The sequence below is a fragment of the Emydura macquarii genome, unplaced genomic scaffold, assembly GCF_026122565.2.
Source record: "Emydura macquarii macquarii isolate MOO-44397 ecotype Brisbane River unplaced genomic scaffold, CSIRO-AGI_Emac_v2 contig_1300, whole genome shotgun sequence".
NCBI classification, from domain to species: Eukaryota; Metazoa; Chordata; order Testudines; family Chelidae; genus Emydura; species Emydura macquarii.
Window position 1 is genome coordinate 1,912,252 of NW_027131437.1, and position 22,949 is coordinate 1,935,200.

Sequence of the window (22,949 nt, forward strand, 5' to 3'; positions counted from 1 at the left end):
TGCAGTGTTGACGCCAGGCACCAGTCCAGCGTGCCGGGCTGACATCACCATGAAGGGAAGAGAAGAGCTGTGTGGGGCCTGAGCGGTTTGGGTGACAGTCTTGCCTCTTGGGCCCAGGTTTCAAATCAGCAATTCAGCAAAGACAAATGAGCTCAGGAGGGTTTGTCCCTACGGTCCATTTCCACACAGCCCCAAGCGCCGCACTGCCAGCTGTCTGCACAAGCGCTGCAGGACCAGGGCTCAGGGGCGCCGCAGAGCTGGGGAGCAGTACTGGTGCCTGCAGATCAGGAGCGAGATGCATGAGCAGAGCTGCAGCAGGGATGGCAATACTGGGCCAGGGGAACCTACCATGCAACCAGCTCCTTGCGTTTTCCTACCGTCACCTGTAAAGGTTTAAAAGATTAAAAAAAAGAGAGACTTGAGAAAAGCTTGAGACATTCTCTCCACTTCCCACCCCGCCTCCTGTGAAAGAACCAAGGACAAAGGTGCGGCTAAGTTTGAAAAAGTCTTGATTGAAAGTGTACAACAGAGCAAGGTGCAACGGCAGCACCAGATCAGATTGTTTCACAAATAAAAACAGAAAGGGCCTTAAATAAAGGGGGCGCAGATTAAAAAACCTCAACAGTGAAAAAGTTCTTCCCCTCCAAACAGAATAGTCACAGGCACAAAAATGGCGACACCCACAGGGAGACAAGGCTGGGACGTCCATCCTCTACCCACTACCGTGCTACTCACCGCTGCTGGGGCTCCCGTGTCCACGCTCCGCAGCCAGCCCCACGCGGCAGCTCTGCTGTTGGCTCACTCTTTGGAATGGTTACAAATGAACAATGTGACATGCCCTGGCTGACCAGCCCCACCCCGCCCCACCCCACCCCGACCAGGACACAGACAAACGAGGCCTCTGCTAAGGCTAAAAAGAAGACGACTTTGGAGTCTCGAGTTCAGCATGGTTGAGAAACGAGAGTCTGGGGAGTGCACGACAAGTCTGTGCCGAGCCTGCTAGTCCCGCTTGGCCTTCTTGCTGCTGTCGCTGCCATTCTCCTCCACCGCCGCCTGCGCCTCTGCCGCCGCCAGTTTCCGTTTGCCACTGTCCGCGTGGGCTTGTGTGGAGCGCGGCTTAAAGCAGATGATGATGCAGGTCATGTTATCACAGCCGGTGCCGTCGCCGGAGGTGTCGGGCGCCAAGCACTGGTCCAGGAGCTGGGGAGGAGCAGGGCAGGTGAGCAGCACGCAGTGGAAGGCCGCTGGGACGACAACCGCACGTGCAGACGAGGCTCGCCTGCCAGCTCTGGGCCAGCCTGGCAGGCAGGGGCTGGGCTGGAAGGTAGGACTCCGGCTCCAGCTCCTTCCCGGCAAGGCAGGCAGAGCCGGCAGCAGGCACAAGTAGACTAAGCAATTGCTTAGGGCCCTGAGCAGCTCAAGGGGCCCCCCAACGTCCTGCTTCGGGTCCCACTGGGCTAGCACTGCCTCTGCCGGCTGGTCAGGAGAACACTAGGAAGGAGTAGGACGCAGTTGGGTCCGTATGGATGTCATGGGCCCCAAGCGATGGGTCGGTCCTAGATCCCTGTCCCCCAATAACTATCCCCACAGGGAGTCACAGGACAAGTGTCCCAGGAGTGCTCAGATGCCCTGTGAGCTGGAGTCAGCTGCTTACCTCTTCGACTATGGAGGAGAGGGGCCGCAGGTCTCCATTCTCATCCTTCTGGGAGATCTTGGCCTGGATAAAATCCACCACTTCCTGGCTGCTCATCACATTCCTGCCAGCAGAGAGCGGGTGGAAAGTCAGAGCAGCTGGCAGGGCAATGGCTGCCCTCCTGGAGGCTGCAGCTGATGTCAGGGGGGCCCTGGTTCTACCGCCCCTCCCTCCCCCCCGTGCTAGGGAGAGGCACTGGCTCGCAGAATGAGAGACACAGGCAGGGCGCTCGCCTCGGCAGATAGTAAAGCAGATGCTCTTGTGCAGAGGCAGGAAGAGGACTGCAGACGGGGCTGTGGGCACCGTGGAACAGGAGGGATTGGGCTCTCAGGGGACTATGCCAGCCTCTGCCCAGGGAAATCATGCCCCGCTGGAGACAGCCTGCCTTGGGCTCTTCGACGAGCTTCCTAGGAGGCCACTAACCCTCACATGGAGATATGTGCCTGGCCAACACCCAGGGCCCCGCTACCCCAAGCGGAAGGCTGGAGCAGGATCTGTCCCTTATGGCCTCTGGCTTCCATGGTGCTCACCAGATTCCGTCGCACGCGATGACCATGAAGTCATGCTCCTCGTTTATCGTCAGCACCTTGATGTCGGGTAAGGCCGAGATCATCTGCTCTTCAGGAGGCAGGTTCTTGTTCCGCTTGTAGAAGTGATCACCTGGCAGGAAAGGGGAAGGTCCGTGCTGGCACCGTCACCTCCAGCTACACTGGCCAGGGAGTGACCTCCCGAGAGCCCAAGCCAGCGCTCCCGCAGGCAGGAGGGTCTCACAGGGGGTGAGAGACAACCTCCCCCGTCACAGATCGAGGTCTGGGCTTGAGTGGAGCGTGGAGCCAGCTCAGCAGAGCCTGTCACTTCAGCTGCTACAATACTGACGGGGAGAGAGAACCCCAGAACGGTGCCTCCTCAGCCCACATCTGCTCCTCCACCGCCTCCGCTTTTAGGGACACAGACACTGCCCATGTGGGCCAGACCCGGGTCCATCTACTCCAGCGTCTCCTCTTTGACAGGGGCCAGCCCAGCTCCTTCAGAGGAAGCTGTCAATCCCCCAGTAGTAGTGACCAGGGGGCCTGCCCCAGGGAAGGTGCCCTCAACCCCCGTAGTTAAAGGCTCATGCCCTAGAGCAGGAGGGATCATAGCCAGTCCAGAGCTCTGGTTTGGGGGTTATTTCCTCAGATAATTCTGAATATTCTTCTTGCCCATAGGAACATTTAACTCCTCTCTGAATCCTGCCAGGCTCTTGGCTCAGTTACGTCCTGTGGCAAGGAGTTCCACAGGCCTATTGTGCCTTGTGAGAAAATATTTTCTTTGGATCATGGTTTTATTCTGCTGCCTTTCAGTCCCAGTGAGTGCCTCCATCATTCTTGTGTTACGAGACTGGGAGAACAAATGCTCCTGATCTCCCTTCTCTAGACCATGCATTGTTTTAGATACTTTAATCACGTCCCTTCTCATTCATCTGCTTTCCACTCTTTTCAACCTCTCTGCACAGAAGAGTTTTTCCCAAGTCCTTGATCATTCTTGCTGCCCTTCTCTAAACCCCTCTGGTTCTGCAATACCCTATTTAAGATAGTGATAAGAACTCCACAGGGTGTTCAACTGAGGTCACACCACTGGGTTATAGAAAGGCATTGGAATAGTCTCTGTATTATGCACCATCCCCTGCCTTATGCATCCTAGTGTCATTTGCTTTTCTGAACACAGCTGCATGCTGAGCTGAGGTCCCACTGCCCTCTCCTCAGCTGTTGCAGTTAACGTAGAGCCCTGTTCGGTGCACAAGTAGTTCTGATTATTTCCATCTATCAGCCGTGAATTTCACTGGCCAGCATTTTATCTGCGCAGACAACCAGGCTCTTTGGCACCTGCCCCACACTCACTGACCCTGGCTGAAGTACCGAGCACACACTGATGTATGCTTTAGAGGGCGCCCAATCAACCATTCCGCAAAGCGGGTGCTCTGAGTGCAGATGGCTATCCCCAGCCTCAGACTGCAGGGTGCTCTGAGCCTGCCGCCCTGGATGCACTCACCGATCGCCCTGGAGAGGTTGAGGCCACCATTCACTCTTCCATCCATGGTGACCTTGCCGCCGGCATTCTTTATCCTGGCCAACTCCAGCTCGTCCTCTGGCTTGTGGTCATAGGACATGTCCAGGGCTTTGCCGCCCTCCGACACCACACAGCGAGAGTCTCCAGCATTGGCTACTATCAGCTGTTTCCCCCGGATAAGGGCTACCACGGCCGTCGTCCCGCTGTCCGAGCCAGGCTGTGAGACAAGAGGGCTTCGTGAGGCTCCGTTCCAGACACACAAAACCCCTCACTCTGAAGGAACCATCCCTGGGAGAGAAGCTACAGACCGGCCACAAGAGCGCTCAAAGGGCACCAGATTTAGCAGGCCTCCCAGAGGTGCAGGGCCCAAAGAGGGGACTACCACAGGAGGCGGGGCACGGGATGGGGGCTCGGAACTGGTGGGAAAGACACAGAGCATGCGTACGGTTCCTCAGGAGCGGGGCTGACTCCCATCTCCTCTCGCTCAGAGAAAAGCCACTGTTCTAGGAAGACCAGGGAACTCAGTGACATGGCCTGCGGCTGTCCTCTCCAGTCCTATGGAGGTACAGCCTGTGGCGATTCCAGCCTCAGCCCGACCCGAGCAGAAGCTGCAGTGCAGGTTGGGACCGACAGTCTCTGCAGCCCACGCCTCTGCTGTGGGAAGGATGGAGGCTTCAACGTCTCCACTTCAATGCAGGGAGCTGCAGCCTGGGGCCACCTGCCCGGCTGGCAATGCCCTCCTCCACTGGCTGGCTTGGAAGCACAGGCCTTTGCTGCCTGCAGGGCAGACGCAGGCAGGCTGCCACTCCTGGAGGAGCTGCCATGCTGTTCTGCAGCTCACTGCCCCGGGCAGTTCTGGTTCTGCAGAGCTCTGACCAAAGCAAGCTCGCAGCTCCCCCAGCTCCCGACCCTGCCCAGCCTCCAAGGGGCAAGACGCCTGCTTCAGACAGCAGTGCTCAGCCACAGGAACGCTGTCTGAGCACCAGAGAGCTGCAGAAAGCCTCCTTGGACAAGGGACGTGCCATGGCTCCTAAGGGATCTAGAGGGGCTCCAAGGCTCAGCACCAACAGAGGACGCTAGAGAAAGCTGAAATGGGACGTGCACCTCCTCTTTCCCCTCCATGCCCGGTAACATCATCTCTTCCTCTTCATCCTCATCCTCCTCAGCCTCTTCTGTGTCATCCTCATCCTCTTCATTCTCTGCCTCTTCACTGCTGTAGCCATCCTCACCCTCACTGCACTCCTACAGAAAGAAGAGAGACCATCAGAACCACAGCTCAGAGGACACTGGCGGGTTTGGGAGCACCGCGTGCAGGCCTCTCCTGGGGATGGACGGGAGGACCTAAGCGAGATGAGCAGATGACCTAGCAGGTCTCTCCTCTCTCTGGAGCATATAAACAGGGCTGCGGGTAGCAGTGGCTGTGCTCATGCATCTGCCAGGCCATAGGTGCCTCCAGCATCCTTGCTCCACAGGCCCCTCCAAACACTGCCCACCATTCCCACAAGGTGGTGCTGATGCAGGTGTTAACCTGGAAATCCCATCTCTATGACAGGCCTGGGATGAGCTCTCATGGCCCTTACAGAAGGGAGAGACATTCCCTACCACCAGGAAGGGCAGCTATCCCTGAGCTCTGGCTCCTACCTCACTGTCTTCCTCCTCCTCAGCCTCATCTGACTCGTCCTCACTTTCTTCAAAGAATCTGGACTTTGTTGTGCGCTGGGGTTTCCCTGTGGAGGAGCAGGAGGGCCCAGCTTCCCCCGTGGAGGAGGTGACCGTCTCTTCACTTCTGCCCACTTCTGCCTTCTTTGCAACAGAGCTGTTGCCCCCAGCGTTGGCTCTGTCCGATGTGGAGGAAATGCCTGTGGCCTCTTCGTCTGGCTTCCCATTCTTCCTCTCCCTGTGCTCGGCCAGCTCCTCCGGACAGGCCTCTCCATTGACGCTTGACTCCCCATCATGCTCCTCTGTGGGTTTCTCCCCTGCTGGAGCGAGCGGCTTGTTTCTGAGGTTCTTGATGCAGTTCTGCCCGTAGCGAGTCAGCAGCTCCTCAATGGTCATTGTGGCTTCTTCGTGCAGAAGGGCAGCTTCCTCATTATCAACTGAAAGAAAGCGGGAAAGTCAGAGCAGGTAACACAGCAGCAGCACAGCAAAGCAGGACGGGTTTGGCTCCAGGCTGCACTTGCTGGGAGACTATTGTTACAGATGCTGTGTGCGCCAGCAATGCCCACAACCTGCTGGGCACTGCACACACAGACACCAAGGGAGACAGAGCCAGCCCTGCAGAGCTCCCAGCCTAAGCAGACAGGCTGCCTGCAATGGGCAGGGGACAGACAGACCATCACAATACAACTGATACGCACAGTGTATCCACACACAGCAGCCAGCGCTTAGCCACTCTAAGCCTGTCCAATGCTAGTTGGCCAGCAGCTTGTAGACATCATGGAAACAGTGGCCACTGGGGAGAGATGGGGAGGGGCCTCACAGATTAGCCAATACTAGCTCAGCCCAAAGTGCTGGGTGGGGCTCTCATGAGTGGGAACATCCTACTCTGAACAAGCATTTGGGTTTTGGCTTGGAGCCTGGGCTTACCGGGCACCTGGTGGTGCCAAGCGCTGGGACATTTGCAGAGTTATTTTCTCGCACAGATCAGACATCACAAACAAGACAGGCGAAGCTTCCAAAGGGCACAGGGCGCTTCCACCTGAAATCCAGGCACTTAAAAAAGTGGTAAAAGTAGGTGCCATATACCCCCACCCCCATGGGGAAACATGTAAATCTACACAACTCCGATCAAACACCAAACTGGGACCAGCAATCCAAGGTCAAATCTTGCTGCTTCCCTGAAGCTGTCTTTTTGGTAGTTTTTCCTTTGCTAAGCAACTCGAAGATGGGAAGTGAAATGACTCTACCCAGAGTGCGGTCACATGCAGAGAGCAAACGAACGTTTGTCCCCAGCATTCGCAGAGAAACGCGAGAGTCCAGTTGAGGGTGTCCCTTTACATTCTCTGGAAAGCTGGGAGCAAGGCTCCCAGCCTGGCCTCAACTTGTAATTCTCTCCTTGATCTCGTTTCCTAGCAGAGTCTTTGCTCTGACAGACATTCCCAGGTAGGAAAGGACATTTGCTTCTTTGCATGAAAAAGGCAGATTCTTGGGCCACAGTCACCTAGGATGCAAGGGGCTCCAGTCCAACTCTGTCCCACCACTTGTCCCCCACACACACGGGCAGAGGCAAGCTCATGACGCTGCTGCCCATTTCACCGGCACTGCATCTCCATGGCCCAGAAATCTGGAACACTTTGCTGGAGCAGAGCACCTGCTCCAGATACACCCGAGGGAGGGGCCCAAGGAAGAACCACATCAGCAAAGGCTGTGTCAGTTAATGAGCAAGCTTACCAAAACAACTCAGAGGAGGGTGCTAGGTTAGTTCCAGCAGCAGTTTGTTTAGCTGGCTCCTTTAAACAGCAAACCCTTCCCCAACACAGTTATTGCCCCGCAGCTCCCACAGCTGGAGTCCGGCACGTCAGAGCTCGGCTGCAGCTACCGGCTGGCACCTTCTTCACTTACCATCATCTTCATCAGCCACTTTCTCCTTCTCATCGTCCTCATCCTGGGGCCGCCCAGCGATCTGAGCGAGCTCCTTAATCACCTCCTCTGTGGTCAGCTTGGCATCAATGGCTAGGAACGCATCTTCCAGGGCCTATGTCCAACCACAAGAGCAAAGGGGTCTGCGCACTGGTCTCACCACTCTCAGCAGCATCTGGGCTCCTGTCACATCACCATTTGCTGATTCCACACTGAAGGGACTGGCCAGGTTTGCCAGACAGGACAGCATCGGAGAGTGGCCGGGGGGTTGGGACCCACCTAATGAACAACCCGCTCGTGCCTAAAGATCCCTGGATTGGCCGGACTGTGCTGCACCCAGGATATGCAGCCTACTGCCACTTTCCGTTAGAGCCCCGCTCTGCGCCAGAGCCGTGATTCCAACGTGGCTGCATTTCTCTCACCTAAATTGCTGCCAACTAGTCTGATTCCTGCACTGATCCAGGAGGAGGGTGAAAACCAGGACAGCTGAATGGTGATACGGAGAGGAGAGAGGGGGAATGCTGTGTAAGAAACACAAGGTGTGGGCCAGAATTGAGCTTAGAGGAGGAATGATTTCTCTGCTGCTAAATAAGGAGGAACAGCTAATGAGCAGAAGATACATGGTTAAGAAAGGAAGAACCCATACCTGTGAGAGTAACCAGGCTCTGGGATGCCCTCCTAGGGAGGGGATGGGTAATCCCAGAGGACACAGGTAGCTGGGTGGGGATCAGGTGCCCGCAGAGGCCTGCTCTCCTGTTTTGGTGCCTACACGTATCCCATTAAAGTGCCAGGCTCTTACCTTCTGTAATTTGCCTTCTTTGTACGCCTTCTGGTCCTTGATTATCTCAGGGAGATACTTGGCACAATACAAGGCAACCTCTTCCCCTGAAAGAGAACAGAGGTCACTTGAAAAGCCTGCTCCTCCCAGTGGCACTGAGCACAGAGTGCTGTGAGCAGTTAAAGCCCCAGGCCTCTGGCCAGGACTAATTTCAGTGCAGAATGGGGAGACAGCAATTAGGGGGATCTCAGATGCTGGGGTCTCTACTTTCCAAGGAGCTGCACCTCCACGGTGGCAGGATTTGCTGATGATGCTAACATTGGAGTTGCCATCACCATGACAACCCCAGCACATCTCAAAGGTGCCATCATTGGGGCTGGCCAAGTTCCAAGAGTTTCCTGAAGGGACTCAGCTGTTCTGAGGCCAGTCCTGACTGGACAGCTGTGCTCTGATATTTCAGAATAACTGTAAATAAAGTAGGGGAAAAGGGGGCTTTTGCTGAATGCAAATATTCAGGGAGATACAGTGTTTCCAGCATGCGGGGTGCAGCAAAGAGAGTGCTAACACAGGAGCGTCTGCCCCAACACCAGGAGAGTTAGACGCTACAATTAGCGAGGAAGACTGTGGGCCTAATGGGCAGAACTGAGTCCTCCAGGGAGAGAAAGGAAAGAAATGCAGGCGGTGGTAATACGAGAAGCAAGCCACAGGGCCAGACTCCAAAGGAGGAGAAATTCTTTGGGTTAAATGTAAAAAACCCCCAGTGTGCACTGAGCAGATGGAATAGTTCACTCCGAGGCAACTGTTGGCTGTTTGAAACCACAATGCCTTCTCGGAGGTGCCTGGGTAACCAATACTTGGGTGGGCAAGCACGCCACAGGTATATGGCGCACAGAAGGTATCTTTATGACTGACGTTCCCCTCCTGCAATCTGGACTGGTGTGTAGCTGTGTCACCCCAATTCCTCACTCCTGGGTCAGCCCACGCCCAGCCTCCTGCAAGTAATCGGTCCCTGACCTAGTGAAGGAGTGCTTCTGGCCAGCCACTCATGGGACTGCCTCCCAGCAAACAGCCCCAGTCCAAGATGCAACCCCGGGAACTGCCGTCTTGCAAGGTTCAGTGCGGTACACTGCACCTTGCAAACTCATTTACATTTGTCCGTCTGTTTATCAAAGAAATTGATATGCACCAGCTCTGTCACTCTAAGTGAGATCTCTGCACACACTCAATCCACATGCACTGCTTTAGATAAAACAAACAAATACTTTTATTAACTACAGCAAAATTTTAAGTAACTGTAAGTCAGATTAATATTAATCAAGAGATTTGACCACAATTAATTAGAGTAATAAATCGCATGCTAAACTAGACTTGATATTTCAGTAGCTTCTGTGATGTCAGTTTACCCAAAGCTGGTTGTAATGCCTCTTGCAACCAGGCCCCCCCTCCCTGTGGGTAGGTGCCTGTCTTTGATGTCGCTTGGGAGATTGTCTCAGGGCTCTCCCTTGGAATCTAAGATGCCTCTTTCTTTTAACAAGATTCCTCGACACCCCCTGGGGTCAGGTGATCGTCCATGTCCAGCAATGGGCCGGATTTTTCCCTCTTGAGCCAAAGTGCTCAGAGATGCTTAGGCCAGTCCATTGTTTCTGTGTGCCTGCCTCTGCAGTGCTGCTGCCAGGCCAGTTATCCCCTTTTACTATAGTAAATAACAGAACTATCAGACACAGATAAACACGGTTTATTGGGGAAGAATCAGTATGGCTTTTGTAAAGGGAAATCATGCCTCACCAATCTATTACAATTATTTGAGGAAGTCAACTAGCACATACATAAGAGTGATCCAGTAGATATAGAGTACTTGGACTTTCAGAAAGCCTTTGACAAGGTCCCTTACCAAAGACTTTTGGAAACTAAGTAGTCATGGGATAATAGGGAATAGCTCTCATGGATCAATAACTGGTTAAAAGACAGGAAACAAAGGGTAGGAACAAATGGTCAGTTTTCACAATGGACAAAGATAAAGAGAAGAGTCCCCCAAGGATTTGTACTGAGACCTGTGCTGTTCAACATATTCATTGCAAACAGTGAAGAGGCAAAGTTTGCAGGTAATACAAAGTTATTCAAGATAGTTACCTTCAATGCTAACTGCAAAAAGTTGCAGAGGGATCTCACAAAACTTAGTAATTGAGCAGCAAAACAGCAGATGAAATTCAACATTGATAAGTGCAAAGTAATGTATGATGGGTTCAAAATTAGCTGTTACCACTCAAAAAAGAGATCTTGGAGTCACAGCGAATAATTCTCTGACAACCTTTCAGCTCAATGCACAGCAGAAGTCAAAAAGGCTAAATGAATGTTAGGGACCATTAGGAAAGAGATAGAAAATAAGACTGAAAATATCATAATGCCACTATCTGGTGCATCAACACCTTGAATTGTGTGTCCAGTTCTGGTTGTCCCATCTCTGAAGCGATATAGTGGAACTGGGAAAGGTTCAGAGAAGAGGAATAAGATGATCAAGTGTCTATGGAAGGGCTTTCATATAAGGAGAGACTAAAAAGATTAGGGCTGTTCAGCTTGGAAAAAAGATGACTAAGGAGGGATATGATAGGTCTAGAAAATCATGACTGTGGTGGAGAAAGTGAGTCAAATGTTATTTATCCTTTTTCCACAATACAAAAACCAGGTGTCACCCACTGCAATTAATAGGCAAAAGGCTGCATACAAACAATAGAAAGTACTTTTTCACACCACACATAATTAACCTGTGGAACTCATTGCCAGGGATGTTGTGAAGGCCAAAAGTGAAACTGCGTTTAAAAAAAACAAAAATGAACTAGAGAAGTTCCTGGAGGATGGGTCCATTGATGGCTATTAGCCAAGAAGGTCAGGGATGCAACTCCATGTTTGGGGCAACCCTAAGGCTCTGCCTGCCAGAAGCCAACAAGGGAAGACAGGGTGAATCACTAACTGCACTGTTATGTACACTCCTTCTGAAGCTCTAGTGTGGACAACTGTCAGAGACAGGCCACTAGGCTAGACGGATCATTGGTCTGACCCTGCATTACATAATATAATTAATGGGAATCAATATGGGTTTATGGAAGATAGATCCAGTCAAACTAACGTGGTATCTATTTTTTATGAGATTACAGGTGTGGCTGATAAAGGTAATAGTGTTGACATAACAGACTTTGATTTGATACATGACATTTTCATTAAAAAACTAGAATAATCCAAATTCAACATGGCACACATCAAATGGATTAAAAACTGGCTGACTGATAGGTTTTAAAATTGAATTGTAAAAAAAGGGATCATCATCGGGCAGATGTGTTTCTGGGTGGGTCCCACAAGGATTGGTTCTTGGCCCCACACAATTTAACATTTTTATGACGACAGGGAACATAATCATATGAGATCAAATTTGCAGATGACACAAAGATTGGGAGAGTGGTGAATAATGAAGACAGGTCACTGATTCAGAGCAATAAACTGGGGACAAGCAAACAATATGCGTTTCAGTAAGGCCAGAGGTAAATGTATACAGCTAGAAACAAAGGCCTTAGTTAAAGGATGGAGGTATCTATCCTGGGAAACAGTGATTCTAAAAAAAGATGTGAGGGTCATAGCAGACAATCAGATGAACATGAGCTCCCAGTGTAACGCTGCGGCCAAAAGAGCTAATTAAATCCTGGGATGCATAAATGGAGGAATCTCAAGGAGGAGTCGAATGGTTACACCAATTGAAGTCAAAGGCACTTCTGAAAAGAGCACGATCGGTCTCTGTTCCCCATCTGTCAATCAGAGGTTAATACCCCTTTCCTAGCTGGCAGGGTTATTGCAAGGATAAATTCATTCATGTTTGCAATCGGCTCAGATACTATTAGGATAGGGCAGCAAATAAATAAATGCTATTGTCTGCAGGCTCAGGCAGGTGTCACTGCATTGATTACACTGCAAGCTGGGATTCCAGATCATATTTCTGCACTGCGGTGGATTCTGCAGCCACAGAATACATGCATTCTGATTTCCAAACTACACTGGACAAAACCCATCTATCTAGGCCTTTCTAGAAAGCTCAGCTCCATGGGATCTATGGCCAATGTATCTAGTACTGGTCTAGCTGAGCACGGGACTAGCTGGAACCTAACAGGACTTTTCCATTTCTTGGTTTTTATGGACACCGGTTTCTGTGGGGTTTGAGTGTGAAGTGGGGCACAGCCCTTCAGCTACTGTGTAGAAACTAAAACAGGACTAAGGCCCACCAACATGCAGAGCCCCCCAGAGCAGCCCTTCTCAGAGCAGCTGGCAAGCTCCAAGTCACCCACTCACGACAGAACTGGAAGCCCATCTTACTCCAGGACAGCTCTGCGTATGCATGCGCGCACACCGCTAAGTGGTACCTCGAACCGCTACCCTGCCGGCTGCTTGTCTAGAAAAACAGATCTACTGTGGAATCCTCAATCCCAATTCACAGCGAAGAGAGGGAGGGCAAGTGGATCCCACTGACTCCATGCCAACCCGGTGTCCTTCCTCCCGCAAACTCCACGCCGCCATCAGCAGCCTCATTCTGTGCTTTGCCCCAGGATTTCTACTGCCAGAGAGATTTGCCCCAGACAGCACTTGTACTGCAGCAGACTAGAACTGTCACATCTGAAGCTGTCCAAGTACAACTCCCTTGAAAGAGCAAGACGATGAGTTACCTCCGTGTCCATCGTAGACTGAGAACATGGCTGTCTCACTGTCCAACTCGGGAATACAGTTGTGTGCATCCTGAAAGAGAAAGTACCAAGTCAGGAGTGTTGGGACCGCCCGGGTCTCAGCAGATGACCTGGTCTGAGTGGGGCTACAGTGCTGTAGCTATGCGGCTGTTGCAAAGATGCTTCCTGCAGTGACAGAAGGGGTTTTGCTGTCAGTGCAGGAACTGCACCTCCCTTAGTGATGGTGTCTAGGTTGATGGAAGCATTCTTTCATTGACCTAGCTATGTCTGCACCAGAGATTGGTTCAGCACAGCTACAGCACACAGGGGGAGTGAAAACCTGAGCACCACAGCTATGTTGAGCTAACTTTTAAGTGTAGATCACACCTGAGACACTCCCAGACCCACTGCAAACTCTGCGTCTAAAGGTCACCACTGCAGCGCTCTTCTCCGGGGAGGGGACATGCAAATCCTTAGCCTCCTGCTGCTCCCTTGTGTTGGAATAGCAGCACAGCAACTTCCTCACTCCTCCAGACTGAGAGCTCTTTAAGACAGTAACGTAGGATTCTGTCAGGCATGAGCCAGAATCAATCCATCCATCCATCCCTATACACGCCCCCATTCATCCATCCAGGTTTCCGTCACCACAGCATCTGAGTGCCTGAACCGTGAATGTATTTATCCCCACACCTCCTTGTGTGACAGGACAGGGCTGCTGAGCCCATTGTACAGATGGGAAGTGAGTCCCAGTGAGACCAAGGCGTATCTACACAAGGAAGCGTACTGGTATAACTATACTACTATAGTACACCAGGATAACTATACTGGTATTGTTATGCTGGTAAATTTCCCTTGTAGACAAGCCTTGAAGGACATGGCTGAAGTCAAACAGGGAGAACAGGGAGTCTGTGGCCCCTCCCACTGCTGCTCTCCTTTCACCAGTTCCTAAGCAGCCCAGAGCCACGCACACTGGAGTGTCACCTGTCCCAGTCACACCTGATGGAGGGAGAGCATCCCACTGCCCAGTGACAGCAGGAAGCACCACCCCATTCACCAGGCCCTTGCAGGAGACCTCCACACCCCTGGGCTAGAGGCCTTTCCCTTCTCTCTGGTCTGAGTGCGCCACGCCTTTCGTAGGGCACGCCCAGCGGACTCTGCCCCACGTGGCTGGGGAATGGAGCACTGGTCTCAGATGTGCACAGCTGGCTGAAGGGCAGGCTGAGGCGTCTATAACAGACACTTTCCCAAACATTTTCTGGGCACTGGAATGAATCAGAAATAGCGTCATCAAAATCCCACCCTCCCAGCGAGGTATCACTGCCATACTCTGATGTCATAATCCTGCTAGTTCTCCAGCCACCCAAATAACCTCCCAGTGGAGTCAAGCAGAAAGGGTGCTCCGTCCAAGGGGACTGTTTGAAACAAAAATGAAAGCCTTTCAGGCCTTTACATAGAGGCACTCAGATACTAAGATAAATGAGCATGGGATAATCACCTATACAGAACAGACCACTACACAGCAGCAGACAAGGGCTCAAGACCAACTCCTTCCCCTTCACAGGCCTGGGCCAGGAAGAGCCGCTCACTATGGAATGGAAGCAGAGAATGTCCCTTTCAGACAAGCACTTCTCTGGCTGGGGCTCAGCCTAGAGGGGGTGTGAAATTCCTTGAAGCCCGTTTATGTGCTGAACACCCACACTCAACACAGAGGTTTTTCCAGATGCTTTGTTTTATGCTTGGTAGTTGGAGATGGCTCTGTCTGAGTCAACCTCATGCCGACACAGGGACGTGCCTCATCAGAAGAGCTCTACAGGAAAATCTGCTAGCCACAGTGTTCACTGACTCATTCCCCATTACGCAGCCTAATTTAACAGGTTTTGAAGAGGCCAAAAAGCAAAACCAAACCTGCACAGGCAACACGAGTGGCGTCACCAGGCAAGTGCACAAGGCAAGTGCGAAGAACCACCAACACAACAGCACCATCGACCCGCACAGGCCACTACCAACAGGGGAACGATCCTGTCGTAGGGTGTCACAGGTAACAGCGTGCATGACACTACATGGAGAGTAAAGCCAAGCTCCCTGGCCCGAGACGTTTCCAGTCCAAGACCGGGCACGCGACAGGAGCACATTAGGTAGGAACATGCAAAATAACGTTCTCCACTGGAACTGCCCTGGGTAAGCTATCACAGAATCATACGCCTCTTACCCTCCACCAAAAACTCCCGCTGCTCCGTCCATTTCAGCAGCAGCTTGTCAATTTCACTTTGGCGCCCCATACAATGCGCAGCCGTGAGCCGCAGGTTGGCCACCCCGATCTAGATCATCCCTGGCAGGTGTTTGTCTAACCTGCTCTTAAAAATCTCCAATGACGGAGATTCCACATCTTCCTTAGGCAGTTTATTCCACTGCCGCAGCGGGGGTGAGGGGTTGAGCAGGGGTGCTGAACCTACGGCACGTGGGAGAGAGGAGGGGGAAGAGTTGGCACCCCCCTTCCAAAAGGTTGCCAACCCCTGATCTAAATCATTGATGAAGATATTGAACAGAACTGATCCCTACGGGACTCCACTCAATCTGCCCTTCCAGCCTGACTGTGAACCACTGATAACTACGCTCTGGGAACGGTTTTCCAGTCGGTTGTGCATCCATCTTATAGTAACTCCATCTAGGTTGTATTTCCCTAGTTTTATGAGGTCATGTGAGACAGTATCAAAAGCCTTACTAAAGTCAAGATATACCACTTCTACTGCTTCCCCCATCCAAAAGTCTTGTTACCCTGTCAAAAGAAAGCTATTAGGTTGGTTTGACCTAATTTATTCTTGACAAATTCATGCTGACTGTTATCTATCACCTTATTATCATCTAGGTGTTTGCAAATTGATTGCTTGATTTGCTCCATTATCTTTCCAGATACTGAAGTTAAGATGACTGGTCTGTAATTTCCCCGGGCTGTCCTTATTTCCCTTTATATAGATTGGCACCATATTTGCCCTTTTCCAGTCCTCTGGAATCTCTCCTGTCTTCCATGATTTTTTGAAGATAATCGCTAATGGCTCATATCTCCTCAGTCAGCGTCTTGAGTATTCTAGGATGTATTTCATCAGGCCCTGGTGACTTGAAGACATCGAACTTGTCTAAGTAATTAACAACTTGTTTTTCCCCCCCGTTTTAGCCTCATATCCTACCTCATTTTCACTGGTGTTCGCTATGTTAGATGTTCAATCGCTACTAACCTTTTTGGTGAAAACAAACAAAAAAGGCATTTAGCACTTCTGCCATTTCCACATTTTATGGTATCATTTCCCCCACTTCTCCCATTGAGTAACAGGCCTACCCTGCCCCTGGTCATCTGGTTGCTTCTAATGTATTTGTAGAATGTTTTCTGGTTACCATTTATGTCTCTAGCTAGTTTAATCTTGTTTTGTGACTTGGCCTTTCTAATTTTGTCGCTACATACTTGTTATTTGTTTATATTCATCCTTTGTAATTTGATCTAGTTTCCACTTTTTCTAGGACTCTTTTTTTGAGATTCAGATCACTGAAGATCTAAGCCACGATGGTCTCTTGTCATACTTCCTGTCTTTCCTACTCAGTGGGATAGTTTGCTCTTGTGCCCTTAATAATGTCTCTTTGAAAAACTGCCGACTCTCGTGAAATGTTTTTCCCCTTAGACTTGCTTCCCATGGGATCTTATCTACCAACTCCCTGAGTTTGCTAAAGTCTGCAATCTCAAAATGCCTTATCTTTATTGTACTGTTTTCCCTCCTACCATTCCTTAGAATTATGAACTCTGCCATCTCATTATCATTTTTACCCAAGCTACCTTCTACTTTCAAATTCTCAATCAGTTCCTCCCTATTTGTCAAAATCAAATCTAAAACAGCCTCTCCCCTAGTAACTTTCTCCACCTTCTGAAATAAAAATATGTCTCCAATATATTCCAAGATCTTGTTGGATAATCTGTGACCTGTCGTGTTATTTTCCCAACAGATGTCGGGGTAGTTGAAGTCTCCCATCACCACCAAGTTGGATGATTTTGTTAGTTGTTTAAAAAAAGCCTCATCCACCTCTTCTTCCTGGTTAGGTGGTCTGTAGCAGAACTCTACCATGACGTCACCTTTGTTTTTTTACCCATTTTATCCTTGCCCAGAGACTTTCAACAAATCTGTCTCCTATTTCCATCTCAACCTCAGTCCGTATGTGTACATTTTTAATATATAAAGGTAACACCTCCGTTTTTTTTCCCCTGCCTGTCCTTCCTGAGCAAGCTGTACCCTTCTATATCAATATTCCAGTCATGCGTATTATCCCACCACATCACACAGAGCTCGTCTGCCTCCCCCGGCCAGGTGCCCTGCCAGTTCTCACTGGACAAGCAGGGGAGGCTGGGGCTTCCATGAAAGTGGCAACCATTTGTCAGCACTTTAGGGGAAATACCATCACCAATCTACCAACTCTTATAACCTTCGAGACTGGAGAGCCTTGGTGAAATGGGCAGCTCCATGTGCTCTGTGCCCCCCTTCCAATCCCAGGATGGAAGGCGAAGGGGAGGAAGTGAGGAAATAAGCTGAACTAATGCACCCACCAGGGATTGTTTTGTCTCCCCCAAAGGTGATGGTTACCTAAACGCCATTAAGTGGAGTTCTGATGGGCACAGAGCTCTAGGACAGGCATGTTTACACTGCCACAGCAGATTAAACACTAGGTTAGGGTGACAGTAAGTGCACAATTAAACACTCAAAAACCAGAAAATGCCAGAGAGACTTGAATTTGGCACAGGCCCTTTATTGCCTCTTTATCATTATGGTATACCGCAGAAAGACCAGAAAGTAGAACATCCCCTGCAAAAACCTCGTGCCGCTTGTTTATTTCTGTGGAAGTATCAGGAAAGCTGTGTCTTTGCTCTTTTGCCAGGGGACCCCTTGGATGTCTGAAACATGGCCGCCTGAGCCACCATGGTCAGGGTGTTGAATCTTTAGTAAAGAGAATTTGCTTCCATGTGATTTACATATGGCATTAATGAAAATACAAAAAAGTTAATACAAATCCCTTCATTCATTGTGTTGGTGATGCCACTATCCTACCAAGTCCTCAGTTGACCAGAGTCACTTCTAGCTGGATACAACAGCTACATTTAACGGAAGAACAAGCCAGGATCTTCTGTTTGTGTGTCTGAGCTTCTTCAGCCACTAGAAACAGCAAAATGAGCCCAGGCCCTGCTATGTCCTTCTTGTAGGTCACCATTAATGCTGAACTCACAGCTCACGCCCTGCTCCCTGCCCAGAAAATACAGCCTCTTCAGGACAGAGGTCATCTTTGTACAGCACCCAGCACAATGGGGCTCTGCTCTGTGAGTGGCACTCCTGGGCACCGTAATACTATACATAATATTTGGGCAGGCTGCATGGCGGCACCAGTTTAATTACACACAGTTCAGTCCAGTATCTTCTGGCACATAAACTTAATCAGGGAATTGGGAGAGCACAATGGTGGAAGGCACACTACGCTGATCGGTCAGGTATATCGGTCAGGTATAAGAGCCTACAAAGAAGAGAATACAAGGACATTTGTACAGTCACTTGTCACAGAATTCTAAGGAAGCTGGAGAGATGGGAACTACAACCACAGGGCCAGGGTAAACCCTAGTTGGTTGAATGGCAACTAATTCAGAGCAAATAATGGAAATTCTGTCACAGGGAAGAATCTTAGATTGTAAACCCTGTGGTTATTTTGTGTTTGCACAATGCACCATGGGGTCCTGATCCTATAGTCATACAAACAACAGCGACAACAAGACACTCTGGCAGAAAGAGGGAGCTTAAACCTCTATCTACACAAGAGAAACTTTCAAAACATTTCTCACCATTGCCATGAGCATTCCCGCTCCAGCAGTGCTAGCAACATTGGCAGCCCCAGCATAGATGCGTTGTGGGTGTTTTTAACCCCAGATCCTGTAGCCCTGATCAGAGCATGTTTAACTGAAGGTGTTATATCACTACAAGTCCACCTGTCATGATCCTCTTGGTAAACTGTCTGATAGAGACTACTCAGGTAGCAGTTAAGAGACAAAGATCTCTTACATATTTTTTAGAAACTCCTGAGGCCTCCAAACAATACCTTTAGGTCTATGCAGCTCTGTGTTCCTGTAACCCATACCCTTCTCCATTGGGTTCCACACTCACCCGTCACATGTTCCGTATTTGGACAATCAGGTCTTCGGGGTACAGACTGCCTTATTAAATATTTGTCCAGAATCCAGCTAGGCCCTAATCATGACTGGGATGTACAGGCCCTACTGAAATATAAATAAATTGCCAAACTTATTCATATAGTTTAATAAGTTATTAAATAAGTTTTATGTAAACTTATTAAAATAGTTTTAATTTATACAGTTGCCAAACATTTTCCATATAACCATTTCCACTACACAAACTAACTGGTAGTCACCCAAGAGCTACATGGTGTGCGCCCCGTCCACATGAGAATTTACAACTATGCTAATTAACATCACACATGACTAAACATAAGTGCAGATATACAAAAAATACATGTTCCCCAGAGCTTCCATTCCGCTCCATGGAAAAGTGAAAAATCTAATTAACAACAGGGAAAGGCAAAACTTAAACCAAGACAACTCATGGAGGGGGAGAGCGTATGGCAGGGGGACACTAGGAAATGCAATGTGCTGTCCAAGTTCAGCTTGGTATCACGTGAGCCCCAGGGTAGGTGGGCTCTGTGAAGGGTTTCTCTGAAACCACAGGCCTTCACAGGAAATCTACCACTAGTGCAACTCAGAACACCAGTGTTTTTACCACTATGTCATTTCTGGTGGTGGAACACACTTGAACTGTATCTACATTTAATGCTCCTATCATGGCTGCTGCCAGCAGGGAATTATGCTATGAAGTTGGCTAGTGCAGACAATACAGCTGCAGGCTCAGGGCCTGGTCCAACTTCAAGTGGTCAGTGGGGAGATGCACCAGATCTCAGAGCCCTGACGACACTAGGGAAATTGTGCCAAAGCGTCCCACCTCTGATCCCATTAGTTCGGCTCCACCAGCATTAGAAACAATGGCAGCCCTGGCACAAGCTCACCATCAAACATGCATCATCTATTTAGGACTGTTGCACCAGAATGATCACAGCTGGTGGCATCATACACAGCATAGTAGAGTGAAGTTCCCAGATCTGGCTCAATCCTGCAAATCCACAAATCTCTGGGGTGGCCCTGTGGGCTATAATGCCAGGGAGTGTCCAGGCATGCACCCCTTTGTATGTCAATGGAGTGTTTGAGCGCACAATGCACTGGAGTGATTTCGTCCATTCTGGTGCCATGGCCGAAGAACACACAATGCTGCTTTTCAATGTAGTGAGTTAGCAGAGTCTTGCCCATTTCAATGAACCCTCCTGATTTCAAACACTTCTAGCCTGTCTGCACCAGAGCTCTCAACATTGCTCACACATGGAGTTCCCCTAGTTACACACACCTGCGCTTTGTGCCACCTGAGTTCAACCTCTGACAGCCTCCATCAACAGCTCCAAGAACTAATCGCCTTGCAGAGATTACAGTGTGCATCACCTCTGTGTGTGTGCTACTATTTCATCTGTGCAGAGCTCATCAGAGCGAATTAATTGGACACTAACATTCAGTCACCTGTGCATAAAAACACACTGCTTTCACCTTAAGGGTGCAGACAACAGCTTCATGGAGTTTTCTATCACGTGCTCAGCCAAGCCAGAACTATTTCCATTCCAGTTTCTCTGAAAGCCAGCACAATTCTGCTCTCAGCTGTGGCCCCTCAGTTCCAACAGTCTCCTGTCCCTGAGCAAGGAGAGGGCAGTCTCTCCCGTCTTCACAGCTCCTCTGTAACTGCGAAGGGATACTGTGCTCTGATCTGGGCCTTGAATTACCAGAAGGCTACTGAGATCTTGGCAGGGAGTTCAGAGATGCTCAGTGCTGGAGAAAGTGGCTAAGGGAGCGAAGATAAGTGAAATCCCCATAGCTCTGCAAAACGAGAACTGAGGGGGAGACACAACAGCAGCCTGGGGAGGTCTGGCCGTCAGTCCGGGGAGGCTATGGAATTAAATGTACAGCGAAGCAGTGACGGATGACTCTGAGGAGAGAAAGACAAATCTCCCCAGGGAAGGGCTGGGAGCCACTTATCAGGGAGTCAGTCCCGGGAGCGGGCGACACCCTCACAGGACTTTTAGGGCAGCTGCTGTACGTAGGTAACGCCAAAGCCCAAACTGTCCCCAGGGATCCCGCGGGCCCCGTTCCCGGTCCTGCGGCCTCCCCGCCCTGGGATCCCATGGGCCCTCGGAGTGCCCCACCCCCGCGATCCTGCCCCCTCCCCGCCAGGATCCCGCGCCCCAACCCCCGCCCCGGGCCTCCCCGGCGGGATCCCGCGCCTTGAGTTTCCCGCGTCCCCGGTGCCGCCCCCGCTCACCTCCATGGAGACCCGCCAGCCCTGCATGGCGCTGAAGCCGAAGTGCAGCGGGCGCGGCCCGACCCCGGCCCCGTCCCCCGAGCTCTTCACCGTGTTGGGCTGGGACAGGTAGGCGCCCATCGTGCGGCGGCGGCCTCCGCCGAGGGGCCCGGGCCCTGCCGCGGCACCGTGTGGGGCTGGCGGGGACGGTCGCGGGCGGCGAGGCCAGCCGACGGCGGCGGGGGAGGGGGAGGTGAGGTGAGGGGGGCGGGACGCGCGCGGCCCAGCGCGGGCGGGCGGACGGTGAGGGAAGGCGTGCGGGAGTGAGCCGGGGCGGCGCGCCACCAACCAACCAACCACCCACCACAGAGTCACCGACCGGAAGAACCAGAGCGGCCGGAAGCGACCACCATAGAGTTGCTGAAGCCAGAGCGAGCGTGGCCGGAAACGCCAGCCATAGAGTCGTGGGACTTGCGAGCTGAGGCGGGGCTAGAGCGGCCAGGCCACTTCCTGAGTCCGGCTCGGGGCCGCCGCAGCGCAGCGGAGCGTCTCTGGGCTGGGGCGGGGGGGGGTGACGTGACGTGGACTCGCTCCCTCGAGCCGAGCCGCCGCTGTGGGGGGAGGCTCCGAGTCTCTGAGGGGGCTGTGTGCCCCTCCCCCCCGATCCTGTGAGCGCCGCCGGGAGCGGGCCCTAGGCCGTAGGCCCCGGTTCCCCGGCCGCCGGGCCTACGCGGTTTGTGTTCGCCCTGGGCACCCCGCGTCCCTGCGGCGCTGGCGCTGGAGCTGGAGCTGGCAGGGCAGCGGGCAGCTGGGCCCTGCCGTAGCGGCGCCTGCCCGGCTTGCGGGCCGGCCGCGGGCCTGGCTGCAGAGGAGCCCTGCCTTCACCGGGCAGCCGGGCGCCCTCTTCGCCAGGAGCCCGCCGAGTGCCAGCGCCTCAGAGCCCGCGGGGAGAGCGTTGTCAGGGAGCCCAGGAGCTCTCTCGTGACACCCCCTGCTCAGCGCGGGACCTACCCCGACGAACCCACCCCAGCCGGGCTTGTCAGGCTGGGCCTTACACACCTCCAAGGATGGAGATGGCACCACCTCCCTCGGTACCCCCTTCCAGTGCTTCACCGCCCTGACTAGCCAACCTAGACCTCCCCCCACTGCAACTTGAGACCGTTGCTCCTTGTCCTGTCATCTGCCACCACCGAGAACAGCCTAGCCCCATGCTCCCTGGAACCCCCTTTCAGGTAGTTAAAGGCTGCTATCAAATCCCCCCTCATTCCTCTCTTCTGCAGACTAAACAAGCCCAGTTCCCTCAGCCTCTCCTCATAAGTCCTGTGCTCCAGCCCCCTCATCATTTTTGTTGCTCTTTTCTGTACCTTTCCCAATTCTGATATGTCTTTTTTTGAGATGGCGCGAACAGATCTACACGCAGTATTCAAGATGTGGGTGTACCATGGGTTCATAAAGAGTCAATATATTTTCTGTCCCTTTCCTAAAGATTCCTAACATTCTCTTAGCACTTTTGACTGCTGCTGCACCTTGAGTGGGTGTTTTCACAGAACTATCCACAATGACTCCAAGATCTTTCCTGAGTGGTAACCGCTAATTTAGACCCCATCCTTTTTATGTGTATAGTTGGGATTATGTTTTCCAAGTGCATTACTTTGCATTTATCAACATTAAATTTCATCTGCCATTTGTTTGCCCAATTTTGTGAGATCCCTTCGTAACTCTTCGCA

The 22,949-nt window shown here is 51.5% G+C and overlaps 1 protein-coding gene across 1 annotated transcript; it reads right to left on the reverse strand.

Annotated features, from left to right (window-relative positions):
• Positions 1 to 492: 492 nt before the first annotated feature.
• PPM1G (protein phosphatase, Mg2+/Mn2+ dependent 1G) lies at positions 493 to 21,477 on the reverse strand. The gene is made up of 10 exons (XM_067550538.1): positions 21,244 to 21,477; positions 12,800 to 12,869; positions 8,118 to 8,203; positions 7,301 to 7,433; positions 5,381 to 5,835; positions 4,844 to 4,981; positions 3,722 to 3,956; positions 2,224 to 2,353; positions 1,655 to 1,757; positions 493 to 1,200 (listed from the first exon to the last, which is right to left on the reverse strand). The coding sequence occupies exons 1-10, from the start codon at positions 21,361 to 21,363 to the stop codon at positions 1,000 to 1,002; spliced, it is 1,671 nt and encodes a 556-aa protein (XP_067406639.1). The 5' UTR covers positions 21,364 to 21,477; the 3' UTR covers positions 493 to 999.
• Positions 21,478 to 22,949: the final 1,472 nt, after the last annotated feature.

Excerpts from the sequence above, each read along its gene's own strand:
- PPM1G (XM_067550538.1), bottom strand. The coding sequence starts at position 21,363 with ATGGGCGCCTACCTGTCCCAGCCCAACACGGTGAAGAGCTCGGGGGAC. Across the intron at positions 12,870-21,243 it reads GCTGGCGGGTCTCCATGGAG|GATGCACACAACTGTATTCC; the intron begins GTGAGCGGGGGC and ends TTTCTCTTTCAG. Across the intron at positions 1,758-2,223 it reads ATCGCGTGCGACGGAATCTG|GAATGTGATGAGCAGCCAGG; the intron begins GTGAGCACCATG and ends CTCTGCTGGCAG.